This window comes from Canis lupus, chromosome 12, assembly GCF_048164855.1.
Source record: "Canis lupus baileyi chromosome 12, mCanLup2.hap1, whole genome shotgun sequence".
Classification (NCBI taxonomy): Eukaryota; Metazoa; Chordata; class Mammalia; order Carnivora; family Canidae; genus Canis; species Canis lupus.
Genome location: NC_132849.1, coordinates 4,701,974 through 4,724,529, shown reverse-complemented (window position 1 = coordinate 4,724,529; position 22,556 = coordinate 4,701,974). Strand labels below are relative to the sequence as shown.

General features: G+C 43.9%; 1 protein-coding gene across 8 annotated transcripts in view; it reads left to right on the top strand.

The window, feature by feature from the left end:
- Nucleotides 1–15,506, top strand: part of PIP5K1A (phosphatidylinositol-4-phosphate 5-kinase type 1 alpha) — a 38,847-nt gene extending 23,341 nt beyond the window's left edge. For 3 of the 8 annotated variants that reach the window (XM_072769184.1, XM_072769183.1, XM_072769190.1), the window contains 12 exons: nucleotides 753–883; nucleotides 1,310–1,427; nucleotides 1,610–1,762; nucleotides 2,662–2,961; nucleotides 6,083–6,288; nucleotides 7,086–7,169; nucleotides 7,990–8,038; nucleotides 8,243–8,327; nucleotides 9,382–9,528; nucleotides 9,729–9,858; nucleotides 13,540–13,588; nucleotides 13,870–15,506. In XM_072769184.1, the coding sequence (XP_072625285.1) occupies nucleotides 753–883; nucleotides 1,310–1,427; nucleotides 1,610–1,762; nucleotides 2,662–2,961; nucleotides 6,083–6,288; nucleotides 7,086–7,169; nucleotides 7,990–8,038; nucleotides 8,243–8,327; nucleotides 9,382–9,528; nucleotides 9,729–9,858; nucleotides 13,540–13,588; nucleotides 13,870–13,872 (1,455 nt within the window). In that variant the 3' untranslated portion in view covers nucleotides 13,873–15,506. The remainder of the gene's footprint in view (nucleotides 1–752; nucleotides 884–1,309; nucleotides 1,428–1,609; nucleotides 1,763–2,661; nucleotides 2,962–6,082; nucleotides 6,289–7,085; nucleotides 7,170–7,989; nucleotides 8,039–8,242; nucleotides 8,328–9,381; nucleotides 9,529–9,728; nucleotides 9,859–13,539; nucleotides 13,589–13,869) is intronic. The other 5 variants (XM_072769186.1, XM_072769185.1, XM_072769189.1 and 2 more) reach the window with 3 other exon arrangements.
- Nucleotides 15,507–22,556: the final 7,050 nt, after the last annotated feature.

Below are 22,556 nucleotides of genomic sequence, written 5' to 3'. Positions count from 1 at the left end.
TGTAGAGCCCCAGATAAGATGGGGGCGGGAATCTGGAGTGAGACTTAAGATTGTTCTCTCAGTATAACATATCTTCCAAATGTTGATATGGATAGAGACTTCCAAATATAGATAGGGTTAGGCAGGAACACCTTGCCTAGCTGAGGCTGACTCAGACAGTCCTGCCTTTGCTACTGTGTATCTTTATACCCTTCTAGTCTTTACCAGGCTTAACTACCATGTAAAGCAAGAGGAAAGAGGAACTGGACTGCCCCGGCTTAGTCTGGAGTACTTAGAAGGGCATTTGCCTTTTTTTTTTTTTTAGATTTTGTTTATTTATTTATGAGAGACAGATTGAGAGAGAGAGAGCGAGAGAGAGGCAGAGACACAGGCAGAGGGAGAAAGCAGGCTCCATGCAGGGAGCCCGAAGTAGGACTCGATCCCCGGACTCCAGGATCACGCCCTGGGCCAAAGGCAGACGCTGAACCACTGAGCCACCCACGGAACCCCCTGGGCATTTGCTTGCTTCTGAGTGCTTGTGGCTCTTCCTTCCTGAGTTTTTATTGTTCTTTTTTTTTTTAATTATTGTGTGTTTCCACACATATTATTTTCCAAGGTTATAAATCCTTTGTTAAAACAAGAACAGCAGCAAAAAACAAGCAAGCGTCCTCTAATTCTGTACTTCCCCCTCCTGCCATGCATGTGTACACCGTTATTGTTCAGATCAGATTTAATATTAGAAAATTTCCTCTCATTTCTCTTCTATTTCTCAGACAACCTCATCTGCCTTGAAAGGTGCCATCCAGTTAGGCATTACTCACACTGTGGGAAGCCTGAGTACCAAACCAGAGCGTGATGTCCTCATGCAAGACTTCTATGTGGTGGAGAGTATCTTCTTCCCCAGGTACAGAGGTTGATGTTCAACAGAATGTCCTGGAAGTGTGGCTTTTTCATATCAACCTCAGGGCAGTTTTAGGGGTTCAGGTCTAATTTAGGCATGTGCCCAATGTCCAGTCCTCAACTTGATCTTAGTCGGGGTGATGTGGGAATAGAGAATTCAGAGAGTAGATACTCTCCTTTGAATGTTTCCATAAGCCTCTGGTCTGAGCCCTAAAAAGCAATTCAGTGCACTAAGTAGGAGGCAATGTGATTCCTTATGCCATGTCTTAATCCCCGTGCTGTGGCTATGTCCCACTAAGTAACTGACTCATTTGCTCCCTCTCATTCTCTCAGGAGGGGGATGTATTGACCTGCCTCTGGTTTACTCTGAGTGGCTGCTCAGGGTGGACAGGGAATGGTAAATTACCACTTTTTCTATTTAACCCCACAGTGAAGGGAGTAACTTGACCCCTGCTCATCACTACAATGACTTTCGGTTCAAGACCTATGCACCTGTTGCCTTCCGTTACTTTCGGGAGTTATTTGGTATCCGGCCTGATGATTACTTGGTAAGCTTCCAGTTCTCAGGACCCTGTTGACTCCAGTATCAGAGGGATCCTCCCAAAGGAAGACCCTCTCTCCACAGTCTTGCTCTAGTTTTCCTTTAGAACAGAATTGCATCTGTGTATTTAATTTCTGATTGGATAGGCCCTGGTATTTCTGAACTTCTTGTCTACTTTTTGGACTCTAGTACTCCCTTTGCAATGAACCACTGATTGAACTCTGCAGCTCTGGGGCTAGTGGTTCCCTCTTCTACGTGTCCAGTGACGATGAATTCATCATCAAAACGGTCCAGCATAAAGAGGCGGAGTTTCTGCAGAAGCTGCTTCCAGGATACTACATGGTGAGGGAAGACGAGCACTGGCTACCTGTGCTGCCTACTCCACTCCTGCATGAGGCTGGGGGGCTATCTTCAGCAGAGCATCACAGTGTCAGCACTTCTGTCTTAGAGACATAGTTAGTTCATTTTGGGACTTTTTGTCCCATTTCTCTTGCCTTTCTGGGGCTAAAAGGGATTTTGTTTGTTTTGTTTATTTACTTATAAAAGATTGTATTTATTTGTGAGAGCACGAGTGGGGGGAATGGCAGAGGGAGAGGGAGAAGCAGACTCCCCACTGAGCAAGGAGCCCATTGTGGGACTCAATCCCAGGACCCTGGGATCATGACCTGAGCCAAAGGCAGACATTTAACCGACTGAGCCACCCTGACACCCCTATCTGTCCTATTTTAAGGGTTATTTAACTTAGACCATCCTACCCGAAGTTGAAATTCAGTGATAATTTTGTTTTCTGTTCTTAGTCCACCTCCTACACTAGGGGAATGAGGTTGGTTACTTCTCCTGATAGTACTCTACTCCATGTTACTCTGACTGCACTCAGAACTTCTGGAGAAGTTAGTTTTGCTTTGCATCACACCTGCAAGAATTTACTATACCAAGGGCTTAGAGTTAAGACTTTTTCAACATGATCTTTGCTTAAATCTCTCTGAAAGAGTATACCTATCATACATTGAGAATCCTGAATGGTACTGTATTGGAGGGTCTGTGGCTCAGCTTGGTGATGATCCATTCACTGAGATAGATGTATTGGGAAATTGTAAACAAATAAGATGTGGGCTTATGGGCAGATAGATTGTACCTGAATCCCATGTAGCAGACAAAGGAAAGTGAGTGGCAACTTTTACCCTTTATTTTCACTGAAAATCAGCTGACTTCCTTTCCAACTTCTTTTTTTATGCCCTCAGAACCTCAACCAGAATCCTCGCACTTTGCTACCTAAGTTCTATGGACTGTATTGTGTGCAGGCAGGTGGTAAGAACATTCGAATTGTGGTGATGAACAATCTCTTACCACGGTCGGTCAAGATGCACATCAAATATGACCTCAAGGGCTCAACCTACAAACGACGGGCTTCCCAAAAAGAGCGAGAGAAGCCTCTCCCTACCTTTAAAGACCTAGACTTCTTACAAGACATTCCAGATGGTCTTTTTTTGGATGCTGACATGTACAATGCTCTGTGTAAGACCCTACAGCGTGACTGTTTGGTGAGTTTGTTGTATTTCCTTTCCTCTCAGATACCAAAAATCTCAGCCACTAAAACAGTTTATTGTTCTTAGGCATCAAATCTGTGGGAGATAGGACTCAGTTCCTTATCTCCATATGTCCCAGACTTCATTTAAAATAACTTTCACAGTAGTTATAGCTGAGCCTTTACATTTTTACATTCTCTCTGTTGATCCTCCTCAACGTAGCTTTATTTTCTTCTGTACCTCTGCTCGGCTTCATAATTCTACAGTCTCCTTATTTTCATACCAGCACTATCATTCCTCAGATCTTTGTCCTGCCTGCCAAATCCAGATTTGTATCTTGGAAGCTGATTGCTGCTGAAGGAAATCACATACCTGTGTCTAGCAGCATCTCTACAGGTTGTTGCTATTCAGCCTCAGGATTGTTCACCAGTCCACTTCCTGTTCCCTCTCAGCACAAGATATCACATGATTGGCACTCTCTCCAAACCATTTTCTAACTCTTATCCCCCAGCCTTGTTTCTCACCAGACTACCTCACTCTTCTATTCTGTACCATCCTTTTGTCCTGCTCCCATCCCCAGTTTATAAACATATCTATGCTTACCATCCTTTTTTTTTTTTAAAAGATTTTATTTATTTGACAGAGAACACAAACAGGGGGAGTGGCAGGCAGAGGGAGAGGAAGAAACAGGCTCCCTACTGAGCAAGGAGCCTGATGTGGGGCTCGATCCCACATGACCTGTGCCAAAGGCAGATGACTAAGCCACCCAGGCACCCCTACCCTTACTCATCTTTAATCTCCTTTTTGCCCAACTTGGTGGCTTGTTTTCCAGGTCAATCCCTTTTGCAGGACTGTTTCTTTAGGGTTTTGTTTCACAACTTCCTTCCTTTCCTTCCCCTGGCTTCAGCCTCTACTAGCTGTTTTCTTTCTACATACAAACTTTTATTTCTTCTATCTTAAAGTTAGGACAATTCTTTTTTCAATGTCTCCATGTAATGATGCTTCTATTTTTTCTTTTTATTTATCTTCTATTCCTGCCTCAATCTACTGTCATGGCTTTTGCTCTCACCCCTTCAGTTGAGCTACTCTCCCTAGTGACTACCTGGGATGCCAAATAGAAAATACTTCTCCGTCCTTCCTTGAATTTTCTGCAGCTTGACAGTTGACTATTTCTGCTTTCTTTTTTTTTTTTTAATTTTTTTATTTATTTATGATAGTCACAGAGAGAGAGAGAGGCAGAGACACAGGCAGAGGGAGAAGCAGGCTCCATGCACCGGGAGCCCGACGTGGGATTCGATCCCGGGTCTCCAGGATCGCGCCCTGGGCCAAAGGCAGGCGCTAAACTGCTGCGCCACCCAGGAATCCCTATTTCTGCTTTCTTAGTGTACCTTCTTTTGTTTTTTGTGACACCTTTCTCTATTGATTTTTTTACATCTCTGATTGTTTCTTTCTCAACTGCTGTTGTAGGATTGTCTTCCTCTACTCACTCCGTAACGTCCATCCTTGTCCTTTGCTTACTCTGCATCTACCTGTAAGGTAATGGCCTATTTTAGTTTGGCTTCTTTGGTTGAAAGGACTGGATGCAGAGCAGAGAGTTGTTTTCAAACTATGCTTAAGAATCATTCCTATGCTTTTTTCCTCCTTTTCTCCACCAGCCTAGCAAACCACCTTTGGTTAAGCTGCATCACCAAAGTGGGCTACTGAAACTATTGGAACTATTGGGAGTATACTTTTTTGCACCCTGTTCTGGGATGGAAAGAGGGTTGAGAACTATAGGATATAATCCAGGTTCCTTAATATGATGCATTGGGCCTGTCATTGTTTTACCCCTAGCAATCTCTGTAATCTGCCACACCTGTCCTTTGCATTTTCTCTTTTAGCAGTGCCAGATTATACCTACCTGAAGGTAATGTGCTGTTTCATGCTTCTAGGCCTTGGACTATTCTTTCTTTTATTTCTTTGGACTTATTTTCTAATTTATTCTTCCTAAACTTAGTTATATATCACTTCCTGATGCTCTGTCCTATCAATCACGTAAGCACTTCTGTTGTTGCACATATTAGACTGTATTGGATTTATTTTTACATTTGTTTCTTTTCTTAAATTATGATATTGTTTGTTTATTTATTTATTTATTTTTAAATATTTTATTTATTTATTCATGAGAGACACAGAGAGAGAGAGAGAGAGGCAGAGACACAGGCAGAAGGAGAAGCAGGCTCCATGCGGGGAGCCCGACATAGGACTCGATCCTGGGTCTCCAGGATCAGGCCCTAGGCTGAAGGCGGCACTAAACTGCTGAGCCACCAGGGCTGCCCTATGATATTGTTTAGAACAGAAACTCTCTTGAGTATTTTTGTATCCCCATAGACAGGCATAATGCCTGCAGATGGTAGGGCTTCAGTAAATACTGAACTAAGTCGAAGCTGGTCATATAAGGTCCTGCAACAGATCTACTCCATCACAAAATGTACTTTTACCAGACCTTCCTTATGAATTCTTTATAGCACAAATATGTATTCCTCATTTCCTTGAGACTCTGATGTTCTTTTCACTAAGCGATACAAAGAAAGAACAAACAGGGTGTTGTGGGCTAGGCAATGACCTAATATATATTTACTCAAATAGAAAAAAGCTGAAGGGATAGAAATAATGAGTGACCAAGGAGGTTAATAAATTCTTCACCAGGGAGTAGGAGGAACATAGGATAAGTCTGTAGTTAATTTTGGAGGTTGCCTGTCAAGAATAATTGAATCTTGGGGCACCTGGCTGTCTCAATTGGTAGAGCATGCAACTCTTGGTCTTGGAGTTGTGAATTTGAGCCCACCATGCTGGGTGTAGAGATTACTTGAAAATAAAATCTTTAGGGGCACCTGGATGGTGCAGTCAGTTGAGTGTCTGACTCTTGGTTTTGGATCAGGTCATGAGGTAGGGTTGTTTGGATGATCTGTGCTCCACGCTGAGCAGGGAGTCTGCCAAAGTTTCCCTCTCCCTCTGTCCCTTCCCCTCCCTGTACACACACCTCTCTCTCAAATCTTAAAAAAAAAAAAAAGTTGAATTAGGAAAGCTGTGAGACCCTGAAAAAAAGTCCTCTTACTTCCCAAGGCTCAGAACATGGCTTTTTTCCTACCTTCAGGTGTTGCAGAGCTTCAAGATAATGGACTATAGCCTCTTGATGTCAATTCATAACATAGATCACGCACAGCGAGAGCCCTTAGGCAATGAAGCACAGTGCTCAGCTGACACTCGCAAACCAGCCCCCCAAAAGGCCCTCTATTCCACAGCTATGGAATCCATCCAGGGCGAGGCAAGGCGAGGCGGCACTATGGAGACTGATGACCAGTAAGTGGGTTCATGGGCGGTGGGAAGGGGAGTGTAGACTCACTGAGGAAAAGATACAGCTTTTGGGTTAAGAGTAGCCCCAATTCAGCAGAGAAGTTAACAGTATTAAGGCTTAGAAAACTGTAGAACAAGCCTTCTTAAGAATGTGAAAGGAAAAGAAGAGGTCTTAAATTGGGGATTTGTAGTCCACCCAGGAAGGAGAGCTTTTCAAAATTAAAACACCAAAAAAAAAAAAAAAAAAAATTAAAACACCAAAAAAAAAATATATACTCAGAGTCTTAGACACATGTCTGCATATTATAACTTCCTCATAAGTAATTTACTATAGGCAACTTTATGGAAGGCATCTTTCTTACCATCATGGATCTATCAAGGAAGTGTATTTATTGGAGCATCATAAATGTCTTGTAGATGGTTTCATTTTTAAGGTATACTTTACTGTGACTCTCAAGAAGAGTGTCCTAGTGGGCGTGAATTAAAATATGAAAGTACTGAGGAAGTTCAGGTTACTTGAGGGTGTCATGTGTTGCTGAGTAGGGGTAACTTTAGAGTCTCTTTGGTGGAATTGGGGCTGGAGAGGCAGGCATGTGAGACTTGGAGAGAAAGAGGTTATAATACATACTGCAGAGTCGCTCTTGGGGTTAGAGGAAGATTTTAACTCTTCCCCAGTTCATGGAAGCTGGGACAGTTATATTGATGTCTCAGTTGCCTGTCCTGATCTGATTCGAGGTTAAGAGAAGCCCCAATATGCTAGGGTGGAGATTTTCTTACTGTTTTCTTCTTGTCTTCCGGAACAGTATGGGTGGCATCCCTGCCCGTAATAGTAAAGGGGAAAGGCTGCTGCTTTATATTGGGATCATTGACATTCTCCAGTCTTACAGGTGAGGAACATATGGATCCCAAATGAGGGGGCAGAATGGTTGCGGATGACCACTCATTTCTTTTCTGGATGGGTTTATCACTAAATTCTCCCTGAAACAGGAACAGTGAATTGCAGTCTAGCTGCTTACCTCAGTTAGGTTTCAAATGGTGGTTTATTTCCTTGATTTTGCCTGTCTCCCTGGCTTCGTTACCCTGCCATCTTCCCAAACATAACATACACCTCTGTGCAGAGCTGAGTCAGTTCTCAGAAGCACCTGGGTAGAATACACCATCTGTCTGGCTCTTTGTGAAAAACCTGTGAGGTGAGTCATACTCCACATTGGGATATAGCTGGAAACATGTTCCTCTTTTCCTTGGAGGAAAAACAAGAGGACCACTGTGTTCTGTGCCAAGTATTAACCTATGGAACTGAAGCAGTGAAGTGGTAGTGAGGGAGATGCTGGTAATGCTGGATCCCAGTTTTACCCCTGTAAGATTTCAGCTACTAACGAGGACTGGGCAATACTCGGTTTACTGGTTCAGGGTATTGTCATCTCCCCTTCCAGGTGTGCCCATCTGTCCCTTCATTTCTCCTTTTTGCAGTCAGTGTTCTTGTCCCTGACTTGCCAGGGACATGTTAACTACACTTTTTCCTCAGGGGAGGTAATTGACTTTCCTAGAAACAGCTTTGATCTCTGTGCTGAATGAGTATTATTGTGTCTGTTCCTTGGAAAGCCAGTGTGAGAGAGGGAATTCTTTTCCAGCTTCTTTAGCTCCGTAAGAGATAACTGTGTCATTTAAAAACTATGTGACTCTGGTGATACACATTTTTCTTGGCAGGTTTGTTAAGAAGTTGGAGCACTCTTGGAAAGCCCTGGTACATGATGGAGTGAGTATCAATAAGTTTGCTAGAGGCTGTCCTCCTGCCTCCTTCAGTTCTGATTTGCTCCCTCAATTTCTTTCATTCTTCATTTGTGGGTTCTACCCTTTGGTTAGGGTCTCAGCCTGGGAGAAAATGGCCCTTGGACTAAACAGTGATTCTCTTGCTGGGCCTCTCCCTCTTTAACCATGCAGCCCTCTCTCTGCTCTGCAGGACACCGTCTCGGTGCACCGCCCAGGCTTCTATGCTGAACGGTTCCAGCGCTTCATGTGCAACACAGTGTTCAAGAAGATACCCTGTAAGTGGTTACTACCAGATGACCCCCCAGGGATTCCCTTGCTCCGGGAGATGGGTGGGCAAGACACCTCTGCCAGGGAACTGCCAAAGCCCTTTCTGCTCCACCTATGTCCCGTGAGAGCTGCTACCTGTCTTTATGTCACTTTGTCCGTCCCCATGGTTTCCGAGTTGCTGCTTTTCCCCTGGCTCTCCCTTCATGCATCATTGAGGTGAGGGCCATTTCTGGAAACACGTTCTGGGGAGGGAGAATGTGTCGTCATGGGAGTAGGATCCATGCCATAGGCCAAGATAGAGCCAGCCTTCTAGACAGAGACAGGCAAGGATATTACCGGTGTTCTGTTTTCTCTTATCCTTAGTGCCAAGGAATTCTCAGACTAGGATCAGAGGCTTGGAGAAGCATTTACTGATTTATGCTTAGCAGTGATTCTTACTCTCTTCCCTCAACTTTCTTGGTTGGAATGTGCCAGTATTCTTCTTTCCAAACCTTCCAATGCTGCTGCTGCTGGCAGACTTCCAACTCCTTCTTCCCATCTCTTCATCATAGGGCCTCAGTCGTCCCTCAGTGTGGCAGAGAGAACTTAGGTATGCCAGACAGTCTTAAGAAACATGGAGAATCCTTTCAAAGTCTTTGCAGAGTGACATATAAGCAAGTGTAAAGTATCATGGTGCCGAGTGCTAAGTGCTACAAGGATGCAGAGTGAGAGGGTCCTCTTCGTCAGCTTGGACTGGAGGCTGCTATTAAAGAACCAGGGAGTGACGGAATGGAGGACATCTCCTCGGGTGGAAGTGAAGCCAAGGAAGTTGCATGTAGTAGGGGAAAGATATGTATGTGTCTCCTTTCCTCTAGGTTCTCTGCTTTCCAAAGTGAAGTGAACCAAGGTGTACACCCTCTCCTCTGAAGAGTAGTTCATAGAGCCTGTCTTTGTTGACACTAGTCCTTCCCGCTTTGCAGAGCACCTTTGGGTTTGTGTTGGGGATGCTAGTGACTTGTGGCTATGTCTTGGTGATGGTTTCTCAGGTGGGTGCTAAGTAGGCTCTCTCTTTCCCTTTTGAAGTGAAGCCCTCTCCTTCCAAAAAGTTTCGGTCTGGCTCATCTTTCTCTCGGCGAGCAGGCCCCAGCGGCAACTCCTGCATTACTTACCAGACATCGGTCTCTGGGGAGCACAAGGCACAAGTGACAACCAAGGCGGAAGTGGAGCCAGGTCAGCGCCAGGGCTGGGGTTCCCATGTGATTGGGCGCTCCCTCCCTTCCTTCTGAACCCTATCTTATCTGCCTAGGACCTCTACTCCCCATTCCTGTCCAGGAAAAGCCAAGTTGCTACATTTTTTCCCTCTGTATTTCCCCCACCCCATTTTGTCTTCTTTTTTATTGATTGATTTTCTTCCCTTTTCTTTTTTCCAGGCGTCCACTTCGGTCGTCCTGATGTTTTACCTCAGACTCCACCTTTGGAGAAAATCAGTGAGGTTTCGACTATTCCTGACCCCTATTTCTCACCTGTAGTTGGAGAGACTTTGCCAATGCAAACTACAAGGTTGGTTCCTTGGCCTCTTTATATAATCCTTTCATCTCTCTCTTCAGGTCCTTGGGAACCTCCATAATTTTGTTTTTTCAAGAGATCATTGTTTATCTTTTGCTCTTCACTAGATTTTTGCAGGTTTACTTTCCTTTAGTTCATCTTTAGTGATTTGGAGAAGTGTGTCAACATCTCTGCATCTTTAGGGGAGTGTGCAGACTATTCTGATAGTCAAAATTCCTCCCAGCTAACCCTTTATCTCCTGGTGAGTTAGGTGAGAATTCTCAGCTTACTTTGTAAGCCTGGAAAAATTCCTGGGCAGTGAAGAAAATGAATAGTCAATCTTATAAAAGGATCCGGTAAAAGATTATGATTTAATGTTACATGGTGTGTTGATTATTCCATCATAATAAATTAACCCAAAACTTAGTGTCTTAAAATAACAAACATGTATCATGGTTTCTGTGGGTTAGGAATGTGGGTACAGCTTAGCTGGGTTTTCTGGGTCAAGGTCTTTCATGAGGTGTTGGCCAGGGCTCCCATCTTGTCTGGAGGTTCAACTGAGAGGCTTCATTTCTAAGCTCATTTATATGCTTATTGGCAAGATTCAGTTCCTTGTGGGTTGGTAGACAGAGGGCCTTAGTTCCTTGCTGGCTATTGGCTGGGAGCCTCCCTTGGTTCTTTGCCACATGAGCCTCTCCTTAGGGCAACTGAAAACATAGCAGCTCGCTACCCTCAGGGCGAACAAGCATGCACCTATGTAGAAGCCATAGTCTTTTTGTGACCTAATCTCAGGATTGGCATTCTGTCACCTGTACTTCATTTTAGTCACTAAATGTAGCCCACACTCAAAAGGAATAGATTACAGAACAGTGTGAATACCAGGAAGCAGAGCTCATTTGGAAGCCACCTAAAAAATCAACCTATCACAGTCTTGTCTTCTGGCCCCCAATGATTCATATCCCTCCATGTGTGAAATGCATTCATTTGCTCCCATGGTCTTCAAAAGTCTCGTCCCATTACAGCAGCAGCTTAAATTCCAGAATTTTGTCATCTGAATTAGGTCTTGGTTTGGATGAACTTCCCCAGGTGGTGTTCCTTAAGTATAGCTGCTCTCAGTATTTGGACTTGTGAAACTAAAAAGACAGCTGTTTTCTCCCTACACACCCAGCAGACAGTGATGAGGCAGTAAGTAGGTAACCACTGAACACATTCCTGTTCAAAAAAAGGAGTGAGCAAGGCACAGAGTAGTCACTTTGCATAGCTAGTCCAAAATCCAGCAATTGTTAGAGTTTCTTTGATCAGGGGACATACAGGGAAAAGGCATGGGAGTAATTCTCCGTGACTCTTGGCTCCACCCTTTGAACTCTTGGTTTTGCTTCCTGGATCTTCCTTTTTTATGAAAGCTAGAATGTGTTTGCAGCTGAGTAGTTTTCTCAGTCTGCTTCCTGCCAGTACAATTTTGGGGTCCAGTGGTTTCTTCATTTTGCACCGTGTCTGTCCCTTTCAGTTCAAGCTGATAATGTTTCTGCTTTTAGAGTGCCCTCAAAGATTTTGTGGGCCTCCTGTGAGTCTCACTGGGATTCAGTCCTCTAGACAAAAGTCACACCCACAGATACCTCTTTCATAAGCCCTGTGCTTATGAGAGATCCTGTTGGGAAGTTGAGAGGATCTAGGAGACATTAATCTTTTTGAATGGCCTTTTCTTGAATATTATTCTAAGGAACCAACTTTGATTTTTCCAGTCTTAAAAAAATGTTTTATAGTCATACCCTTGGCTTTTTCTTTAGACCACATTTTCCTGGCAGTACCCAGGTTTTATCCTTACTCACAAGTTGTTTCTTAATGTAAGCATTGTTTACTATCTAGAGGGGCTCAGAATGTTCAAAACCATCAAGTCCTGGCAAGTCTTCCTTTTATTAAATTCACTGAATTTTCTTCCTCTGTCATATTTTACTGTAAGCATTAAGAAGGAACCAGGTGGCACCTTTAGCATTCTGGTTAGAATTCTCCCTAGCTCGATCACTCAATGCATTAGACCCATATTCTCCTTTTCACATAACCGTGCATGACATTGTTGCAGAACTTTGTCCCACTATAGCACAGGGAATCCCCTTTCCTTCAGTCTCCAATAAGATTTTTCTTTTCTGTGAACCCACACTGGCAATGCCTTCATTCAAGTCTAAAATTCTATAGTGTATTCATGGCACTTTTAAACCTTTTTTTAAAATATTTTATTTATTTATTTATTCATAGAGACAGAGAGAGAGAGGCAGAGAGACACAGGCAGAGGGAGAAGCAGGCATCATACAGAGAGCCTGATGTGAGACTTGATCCAGGGTCTCCAGGATCACTCCCTGGGCTGCAGGCGGCGCTAAACCGCTGCGCCACCGGGGCTGCCCTTAAACCTTTTTTTTTTTTTTTTTTTTAAGATTTATTTATTCATGAGAGACACAGAGAATCAAAGACATAGGTAGAGGGAGGAGCAGGCTCCCCACAGAGAGCCCGATGTGGGACTCCATCCTGGGATCTAGGATCATGCCCTGAGCCAAAAGCAGACTGCTCAACCACTGAGCCACCCAGGCATCCCACTTTTAAACTTTCACTAAAACTTTCCTTAAAGCCCACTTCCCCTCTTCCAAAGCCACTTCCACTTTTCAGATTTTTAGTTCAGCAGCACTTTACTTCCAGGTACAAAAATGTATATTATTTATTATTGTGTAAATTACCCCCACCCCCAACTTGGCAGCTAAAAACTACAGACATTTATTATCTCAGATTTTACGTGGCTTAAATATCTAGGTGTGACTTAGCTGGGTGTCACTGGCTTGGGTCTCTCAGGAGGTTACAGTGAAGCTGTACATCAGGGAAGTAGTCTCATCTGGAGGCTCATCCTGGGGGAGGATCAACTTCCAAGCTCACTTATGTGGTGGTTGGCAAGATTCAGTTCCTTACAGGCTGTTGGCCAGTGGTACTTCCTCAGTTCCTTATCACACGCTCTCCATGTGGCAGCTGGCTTCCATCAAAGCAGAGTGTGAGAGAGCGCGAGCCCAAGAGGAAGCTAGGTGTAGGGTCTTTTTGTGACCTAATCTCAGAATTGACTTTCCATCACCTGTGCTGCATTCTGTCCTCTGGAAGAAGAGTCCCTAAATCCAGCTCACACTCAAGAGGAGAGAATTACACAGTGGCACAAACATCAGGCAACAGTGATCACTAAGTGCCTACCACACCTGAGAATTAAGAGCAGAAGGAAGGAGGATATTAGGAAATATCTTGTAGTACTTAAGAAGCTAAATAGTTGGGATCCCTGGGTGGCGCAGCGGTTTGGCGCCTGCCTTTGGCCCAGGGCGCGATCCTGGAGACCTGGGATCGAATCCCACATCAGGCTCCTGGTGCATGGAGCCTGCTTCTCCCTCTGCCTATGTCTCTGCCTCTCTCTCTCTCTCTCCGTGACTATCATAAATAAATAAAAAAAAAATTAAAAAAAAAAATCTTTAAAAAAAAAAAAAAAGAAGCTAAATAGTTAATTAAAACAACATGCTACTGAATCAGGTAGTTTTTTCATCTCTTCTGTCTAAATCCTAAGTTGACCCTGAAGTGGAATATGAAGAAGTACGAGATTTGACTTGAGAAGATTGTTTTTTCTCTTTTTTTATCTTCTGATTCTTCTCTCTGCCTCCATTTTTTTTCTCCTGTTAGCTCAACCCTCTTGGAAAAGCCTGAAGTTGCAGAGTCCGAGTTCACCCATGTGAGTGTCTGGGATGGTGGGAGGGCAGTGAATGCTTTCTTTGAAGGGTATAAAGAGGATCACTGATGGAATGAAACAGGGAATTAATTGGCAGGGTTAGAGGGACTGAGTACCCCGTCAAGCTTGCCTTTTTAAATTTTGTGGGGACCTTATACTTGGAATCTGGGGATTAAATAGAAGAAAACTTCTTAACTCTGCCAGTCAGGCTGAAATTAACTTGAATTCCATTCCTGCCTCATTTCATAGTCCACATCTTAACCTTACACCCTTTCCCTTTTCAGTGAGCAAAAAAACTCAGAAGATCTGGAACCAGATTCTACCAGTTTGGTGATCCCAAAAAGCCAGCAATGCTGAGTTTTCTTCTTCGTGGTCATCACAAAAGGAGTGTAATGGAGGCTAGGGGAGCTCTCTGTCTCCTTTCTGAAGAAGAACCTCTTCTTCCCTCTCCTTATGAATGGGCATTAGTGCCTCAAGACAGTTGAGGACAGCAGCATCCTCTCCACTTCTAGTTGGGTGACACGAGTTTTCATCTGGCTTCCACAGTTGAATTGTTTTCAAACTCCCATTCTTCTTGCTGGAAGTGGAGTTGTTGGACCTGGTGATTTTCTTCCTCTTCATCTACCTTTCACCAGGAGCTGGACTCTTTAATTTCCTCAGGACTGATTGGCTGGCACATTATCTCCACCTTTGTGCTTTCTCTGGAAGAAGACCCTTGTATTCTTTGTAAAGGTTTTGGGGAGTAAGGATGTTAAACCAACTCCCACCTTCCTTTTTTTTCCTTAAAAAAGGAAAAAGCTAGCACACAGCACACAATTTGAAGCCAGGCATTTTTAGATCAAAACTGCAGAAATGTCGGGAGAGATGCCTATTTGAGGGGTTCCCTCAGAAGAGCCCCTTGGTGTTTGAAAAATGGAAGTATGGAACTGCTTTGCCAGGAGTAGCTCCTCTAACTTCTCTCTTGATGAATTTCTTAAGGCTGAAGGAATGGAGAGAGTGGGACATGGGGTATTCCTTACCCCTTTTGTTGAACCAGTAGGGCAGTCATGGGCCCGGAAGATCAGAGCCCTTGCTAGGTGGGACCCTACTTACTGCCAGGCCATCACAATTATTACTGTTTTGCAATTTCAAATGTATTCTGCTTGTTTTTCTAAATATGAAGACTTAATCAAATGAATTTGAATCCTTCTCAAAAGGAGGTTTCTTCTTGCTCTTCCCTATGTTTTCCAACAGTGTTCTGCTGTTCGAGGAGTTGAGGTGGAGAGGAGGCACCTGTGTCCGTTTAACAGTCAGTCTGTATCTATGAGGCTAGAGAATATTCACTTAGACTCATGGGGACCCAGCAGACTCTTGCCTAGGTGAGATCATTGCTGTGCCACATGTCTTGTCCCTTCTCATGCAGAGAACTCAGAAATGGGAGCTATGTAATCCGTCTGTTCCCCATCTCCAAGAGTTGCAGTCCCCCCTCTGGTCCTCTACCTCCTGTCAGGGGAAGAAGGGAGTCTGGCATCTCAGGCAGATTGTTGAATACTATCCCGTCTCCATCCCACCCAGCCTTGATAGTAGGTTAGCCCATCCCCCAAGTAACTGTCTATATTAGACACCCCCAGCCAGTTTCTGGCTGCCTGTCTTTGCTGCCATGTTCTTTTTTACAAGAAGGAAAGAAACAATTCTTGCTATTTTTTTTTCATAATTTACTATTTATGATGTATTTAAGTGTTTTATTCAGGACAGAGTTCTGTAGGGGGTGGGAGGTAATATTTGAGGGAGGCTGGGTCTTAGGGAAGAGAATGGGAAATCAACATTTTTATGAAGTGTCACTATTTGCCTCTACTTTGTATTCTTCAGAAATGGCAAATGTAATATAAAAATGATAAATAATCTGGTTTTAATGTATTAAACTTTCATCAGTTATTTAGAACTCTTGTTTCTTCCTGATTCTTTTTATACCATCTGCTCCACCCTCCAGCCCCAGCTCGGGCTCAGTGTTGTTTTGTGTTGCCCTGAGCAGATGCTGCATCCTTGTCAGTTGCCTGCAGGCTGGTGCAGGCTGGTGCTGGCTTCATTCCCTACCTTCCAGCCACCCCTCCGCTTGCACAACTTCAACCTGACAAGGAAAAGCTGTGAATGAATATGAAGGGAATTACTGCAGGTCTGTTGCCTACCAAGTGGCAACCTACTTTAACTGATGGGTCTGGGAATCCAAAGGTCAAAATCTTGCTCAAGTTTAGGAGGAAAGGGGGATCCCTGGGTGGCTCAGTGGTTTGGTGCCTGCCTTTGGCCCCGGGCGCAGTCCTGGAGTCCCGGGATCGAGTCCCGTGTCGGGCTCCTGGCATGGGGCCTGCTTCTCCCTCTGCCTTTGTCTCTGCCTCTCTCTCTTTCGGTGTCTATCATGAATAAATAAATAAAATCTTAAAAAAAAAAGTTTAGGAGGAAAGGAAAATGACAAAGCAAGCTTGAGATGAGTTGGCCTTTGGATTCCTTTTCTTTCCTTTCCCCGACCCGGGGTTAAGGTGTCACTTGGAAGACCACAGATACTGCTTCCCTCAGTTCTGTTTTCCTCTTCTGTGAGGTTGAGCTTTGTTATTAGTTAGGCTTTTTTTTTTTTTAAGATTTTATTTATTCATGAGAGACAGAGAGGCAGAGACATAGAGGGAGAAGCAGGCTCCATGCAGGAAGCCCAATGTGGGACTCGATCCTGGGACTCCGGGATCACGCCCTGAGCCAAAGGCAGATGCTCAACCACTGAGCCACCCAGGTACCCCCAGTTTCAATTTTTAAGTTTGAATAACCATTTTTATATTTATTTTTTTTTGAATAACCATTTTTAAAAGAGATTTTATTTATTTATGAGAGATACAGAGAAAGGCAGAGACAGGCAGAGGGAGGAGAAGTAGGCTCCCTGTAGACAGCCTGATGCGGGACTCAATCCCGTGAGCCAAAGGCAGATGCTCAACCACTGAGCCACCCAGGCGTCCCTAGGTAGGCTCTTTTACTATGACGGAAACTAGACCAAAGAAGGGGATGCTTGTTCTAAGGCATGCGGGGACGGGAGCTTTGGAGAGAAGCAACTTAACTGAATACTGTTCTTTATCTTGTTAAGATCAGTCTACAACTACTTACACAGCAGCTAATGAGTAGTGCCCTGGACAATTGGAGGTCCAAAGAAGTAGTTGACCTTCAAGAGTTTACAGTGTTCAGAAGGAGCACACAAAAACAATGTTTTTAGGTGGGCTATGGTTAAGGATTTCAGTTCTCTCAGAGAATGGCACAATATATTAGGTGGAAGACAATTAGAGGCTACTGTGGACTAGAAGTATTGGAGAAAGTTGCACATGAACCCAGAGCCTAGAGGCATGAGAAGGGTCTGTTTCAGAGAATAAGGAGAAGCCCGCAGTGGAAGCAATGGTGAAGATCTGACTGAGAATCTTGGAGTGGGTATAGGTGGAGGCCAAGCAGGAAATCCTGCCTGCTAGGCTGAGGAATTTTTTAAAGTATTTATTTGAGAGAGCATGAATGGGGTAGGTGAGTGCAGAGGGAGAGGGAGAAGCAGACTCCCCACTGAGCCGGAAGCCTAACCTGGGCTTGATCCCAGGACCCTGAGCCAAAGGCAGACGTGTAACCAACTAAGCCTCTCAGGTGCCACTAGGCTGGGGAATTTATTTTAAAGTGTAGGCAGTAAGGAACTGTAGTATGTTTGGTTTTTGTTTTTTTTTGTTTGTTTTTTTTTTTTTTGTTTTTTTTTGCCTCTAAGTAGGACATGATCAAAATAATTCAGACAAATCCGTTGACAAAGTTCTGTAAACGTGGATAGAAAAGCAGATTTAGACTAGAACAATTTAGGTGTAAGGTGGTGTGGGAGAATAGATGTGATAAAAAGAAAACTGCTAGAACAAGTAATTGGAGTGAAAAAGGAACTGGGGATTCTCAGTTTTGAATTTGAGTTTAAGCCATAGGCATAGCCCTCCTTTAGACTGGGTAAGGAGAAAACTGCCCTAATAGGAATCAAATCTGCACATATTTTAGGTATAAGTGTCTCTGCCACCCTGATCTAGTGCATGCAACTGCTGAGTGGGTAGTGTAGCTAACCTCTTACAGTCAGAGGGTCCCTCTAGTGGTGAGCAGCCGCTGCTGCTTCTATAGTGGGACCCTGCAATCCAGATGCAAGTTGAGCTTGCTAGGGGAAAACTTCAATAACAAAAAGTTAAGGAAACCAAAAAAAGACCATAGGATAATAAAGCTGGAGGGGCACCTAGGTGGCTCACTTAGGCATCTGACTTCGGCTCAGGTCATGATCTCGGGATCCTGGGATCAAGCCTTGTGTGGGGTTCCATGCTCAGTGAGAAGTCTACTTCTCCCTCTGCCCCTCCCCCTGCTTCTGCACACATGCTCCCCCATGCTCTCTCTCTCAAATAAATAAATAAATAAAAATCTTAAAAAAGGATAGTAAAGCTGGAAATCCTGGGTTAATGTTTTTTTGTTTGTTTGTTTGTTTTTGTTTTTTGTTTTTTCCTCTTAAGCAGGCCAATCTTAGCTATTCTGGAAGTTATTCACCAGAGTTGGAGTCTCATCCCTTCTTGCTATTTAAAATATATTCCAGATTAAATGTGTATTCTTTAGTGTTTTTTTTTTTTTCTTTTTTAAAGACTTTATTCATGAGTGACAGAGAGAGAGAGAGAGAGACAGAGAGGTAGAAACAGGTAGAGGGAGAGGCAGGCTTCATGCAGGGAGCCTGACGTGGGACTCAATCCTGGGTGTCCAGGATCACACCCTGGGCCAAAGGCGGCACTAAACTGCTAAGCCGCCCAGGCTGCCCCCCTCTTTAGTTTTTCAAGGACACAAAATGATTGATATTATCCGTAAAATTATTATTTGAAAGTTTATTGTAAAGCATCTGTTTCCAATTTCTTTTTTTTTTTTTTTTAAGATTTTATTTATTCATTCATGAGAGACACACAGAGAGAAAGGCACAGACACAGGCAGAGGGAGAAGCAGGCTCCATGCAGGGAGCCCGACATGGGACTAGATCCCTGGTCTCCAGGATCACACCCTGGGCTGAATGCGGCACCAAACCGCTGAGCCACCTGGGCTGCCCTGTTTCCAATTTCTTAACTCAGAAATTTCCAACCAAAAGTAGAGAATGCATGTATGCATCATCCAGTTTTCAATAATTATAAGTGGAAATAAGGGCAACTATCCCATCCCCACTTTCTTTCTGCACCTCCAAAGGATGAAGTAAAAATAAATCCCAGGTGTCATCCTTTCATCCATAAACACTTCAACATATGACTTAAGAGATAAGAACTCTGGGATCCCTGGGTGGCGCAGCGGTTTGACGCCTGCCTTTGGCCCAGGGCGTGATCCTGGAGACCCGGGATCGAATCCCATATCAGGCTCCCGATGCATGGAGCCTGCTTCTCCCTCTGCCTGTGTCTCTGCGCCTCTCTCTCTCTCTGTGACTATCATAAGTAAATAAATAAAAATTAAAAAAAAAAAAAAAGAGATAAGAACTCTTTTTAAAATATGTATATAACTACGGGGGTACCTGGGTGGCTCAGTCAATTAAGCCTCCAACTTGATTTCAGATCAGGTCATGATCTCAGGGTCTTGTGATCAAGCCTGGAGTGGGGCTCCATGCTCAGCTGGGAGTCTGCTTGAGGTTCTTTCTTTCTCTCTCCCTCAGCCCCTCCCTCTGCTCATGCGCACACACGCACTTGCTCTTTCTCAAAATCTTTTATTTTTTTAAAAATATTTTATTTATTTATTCATAGAGGCACAGAGAGCGAGAGAGAGGCAGAGACACAGGCAGAGGGAGAAGCAGGCTCCATGCAGGGAGCCTGATGTGGGATTCGATCCTGGATCTCCAGGATCACACCTCAGGCTGCAGGCAGTGCTAAACCACTGCACCATGGGGGCTGCCCAAGAAAATCTTTTAAATAAAAAGATTCTTTCCCTCTTCCCCTCCCCACGTTGGCTCTCAGAAGAAAAAAAAAAAAAATATATATATATATATATATACACACATACATATATAGGGGCACCTGGGGGCTCAGTAACTTAAGCATCTGCTTTTGGCTTGAGTCCTGCATGGGGCTCCCTCTTGAGTGAGTCTACCTCTCTCTCCCCCCTGCTCCTACTATCTCTCTTGCTCACTCTATCTCAAATAAATAAAAATCTTCTAATATATATGTGTATGTATATATATAAAACAACAGGTCTTAGGGATCCCTGGGTGGCGCAGCGGTTTGGCGCCTGCCTTTGGCCCAGGGCGCGATCCTGGAGACCCGGGATCGAGTCCCACGTCGGGCTCCCGGTGCATGGAGCCTGCTTCTCCCTCTGCCTGTGTCTCTGCCTCTCTCTCTCTCACTGTGTGCCTATCATAAATAAATAAAAAAATTAAAAAAAAATAAAACAACAGGTCTTAAAAATTAATAATCCTTAATAAATCTCTAGTCAGTGGTCAAAGTTAGATAATTGATTACAAATGAATTTTCTTAATAGTTTTTTAAAAAGATTGTATTTATTTATTTATTCATGAGACACACATAGAGAGGCAGAGACACAGGCAGAGGGAGAAGCAGGCTCCTCACAGGGAGCCTGACATGGGACTCAATATCAGGACCCCGGGATCACGACCTGAGCCAAAGACACTCAACCACTGAGCCAGCCAGGTGTCCCTCATAATAGTTTTTTGACCCTAATCTCTCTTGAACTCCCAAGTTTTTGCCCCCACCACCCAACCAAAACATCTTTTATTAAGGTCACTCATAGCCATGTGGCTAAATATATCAATGTTCCTCTTGATGTGTCAGTGGCATCTGACAGCTTATTACTCCTTCCACTTAGCTTCTGGGATACTACTTTCCCCTGGTTGTCCTTACCAAGGTACTCGCTGCTCCATCTCTATCCTTTACTGGTTCCTCCTTTTCTCTCTAACCTGTAAATGTTAAAGTGCCCCAAGATTCAATCATAGGACCCTTTCTTTTAGTTTGCATTCACTCCCTAAGTAAGTTTATAAGTTCTTACAGTAGCCTAAAGACCCTGTATAATTTGCCCAACTCTCCTATCCCCTCATGATTTAAAGAGCATCTCAATGTTGGCTAAAAACTCCCAAATTTCCATCTCCAGCCCAGACCTTCCTTCTGAACTGCAAACTCCTATATCTACTCACTTAGTTGACATCTCCAACTAGGTGTCTAATAGATATCTTTTTTTTTTAAGATTTTATTTATTCATGAGAGACACACACACACACACAGAGAGGCAGAGACACAGGCAGAGGGAGAAGCAGGCCTCATGCAGGGAGCTCGACGTGGGACTCGATCCCAGGTCTCCAGGATCACGCCCTGGGCCGAAGGCAGTGCTAAACCACTGAGCCACCCGGGCTGCCTCTAATAGATATCTTAAACCTAACATGACCAAAGCTGAATTTCTGGTTTCTGTCCCTCCTAACCCATCTTCAGAAATAGTGAGGGGGCACCTGACTGGCTCAATTGGTAGAGCATATGACTCTTGATCTCAGGGTCGTGAGTTCAAGCCCCACTTTGGGCATGGAGCCTGGGCTGAAGGCGGTGCTAAACCGTTGAGCCACCAGGGCTGCCCAATGGAGCCTAGTTAAAAAAAATAATAAGGGGCATATGGGTGGCTCAGTCAGTTAACATCTGCCTTCAGCTCAGGTCATGATCTCAGGATCCTGGGATTGAGCCCTGCACCAGGCTCCTCACTCAGTGGGGAGTCTGCTTCTTCCTCTGCCTCCCACCCCCCCCCCCGCTCGTGCTTGATCTCTTTCTCTTGCAAATAAATAAAATCTTTAAAAATAATAATTACTTAAAAGAATAGTGACTATATTTCTCTAGTTGTCTAGAACCAATTCTGGTATCTTAACGTTCCCTTCCCTTACATCCTCTATTAAACCCATTGGCAAATTCTGTCAGTTTTGTATCTTATGGAATACTCAAATTCCAATCACACGTCACCATTTCACCTCTTATTACCACACTAGAATAAGCCACCATCATATTATCTGATCACTGAAGTAGTCTCCTAATTGGTTTATCTCTTGTTCTTTTTGCCCACAGTCTGTTCTCAATGCAGTAGCCAAAGTGATGCTGTTAAAACACTACATCAGATCCTGTCAATCCTCTGTTGAAAACTTTCCAACAGCATCTATCTCACTCAGAATCATTAAAATGATGTTAGGCTATATACCAAACTATTTACTGCCTTTGCTTCTTTGGCTTTTTTCTTCTCTCCCTCTCTCCCTCTACTCCCATCTCTACTGGACTCCATGTTCTTGAGAGCTTTTTTGGAGGTTCTAGCAGGGGAGCACTAGATGGGAATGCAGGATTTTGTTTTGCTACTTGTATACCCTTGACTGAAGGACGGTCCTCCTCTATTGGGGATGGTCATCTTCTTCCCCTGAGGGCACAGTAGCTTCGGGAGGGATGCACATGGAGTGGTGACAGAGGAAGGGGACACCCACCTAGGCAGCCAGATCAGCCAAATCAACCCTGGCGATGAATGTGGTGACGGATGTCGCAGCCAGATTGCCCTCACATCCTGGACTCCATGTTCCTAAATACACTCTTGCCTCAGGGCATTTCCACTTGCTCTTTCCCGCAGGTATTGTTTTTTTGTTGTTATTTTTTAAGATTTATTCATGAGAGACACACAGAGTCAGAGACACGGGCAGAGGGGAGAAGCAGGCTCCCCTCAGGGAGCCCGATGTGAGACTGGATAGTTGAGCCAAAGGCAGATGCTCAACCACTGAGCCACCCAGGCACCCCTCCCCGAGGTATTGTTTAGGTCTCTGTAAGGCTTCCCTAATATCCTACTTATATAAAATAGAAACCTCATCCACACTGGTTTATTTTTCTCTGAGGTGATCACCATTATTTGAATAAAAATTGTATATATTTTTAAAATTTGTATATATTTTAATATGATGCAACATATTATATATATTTATATA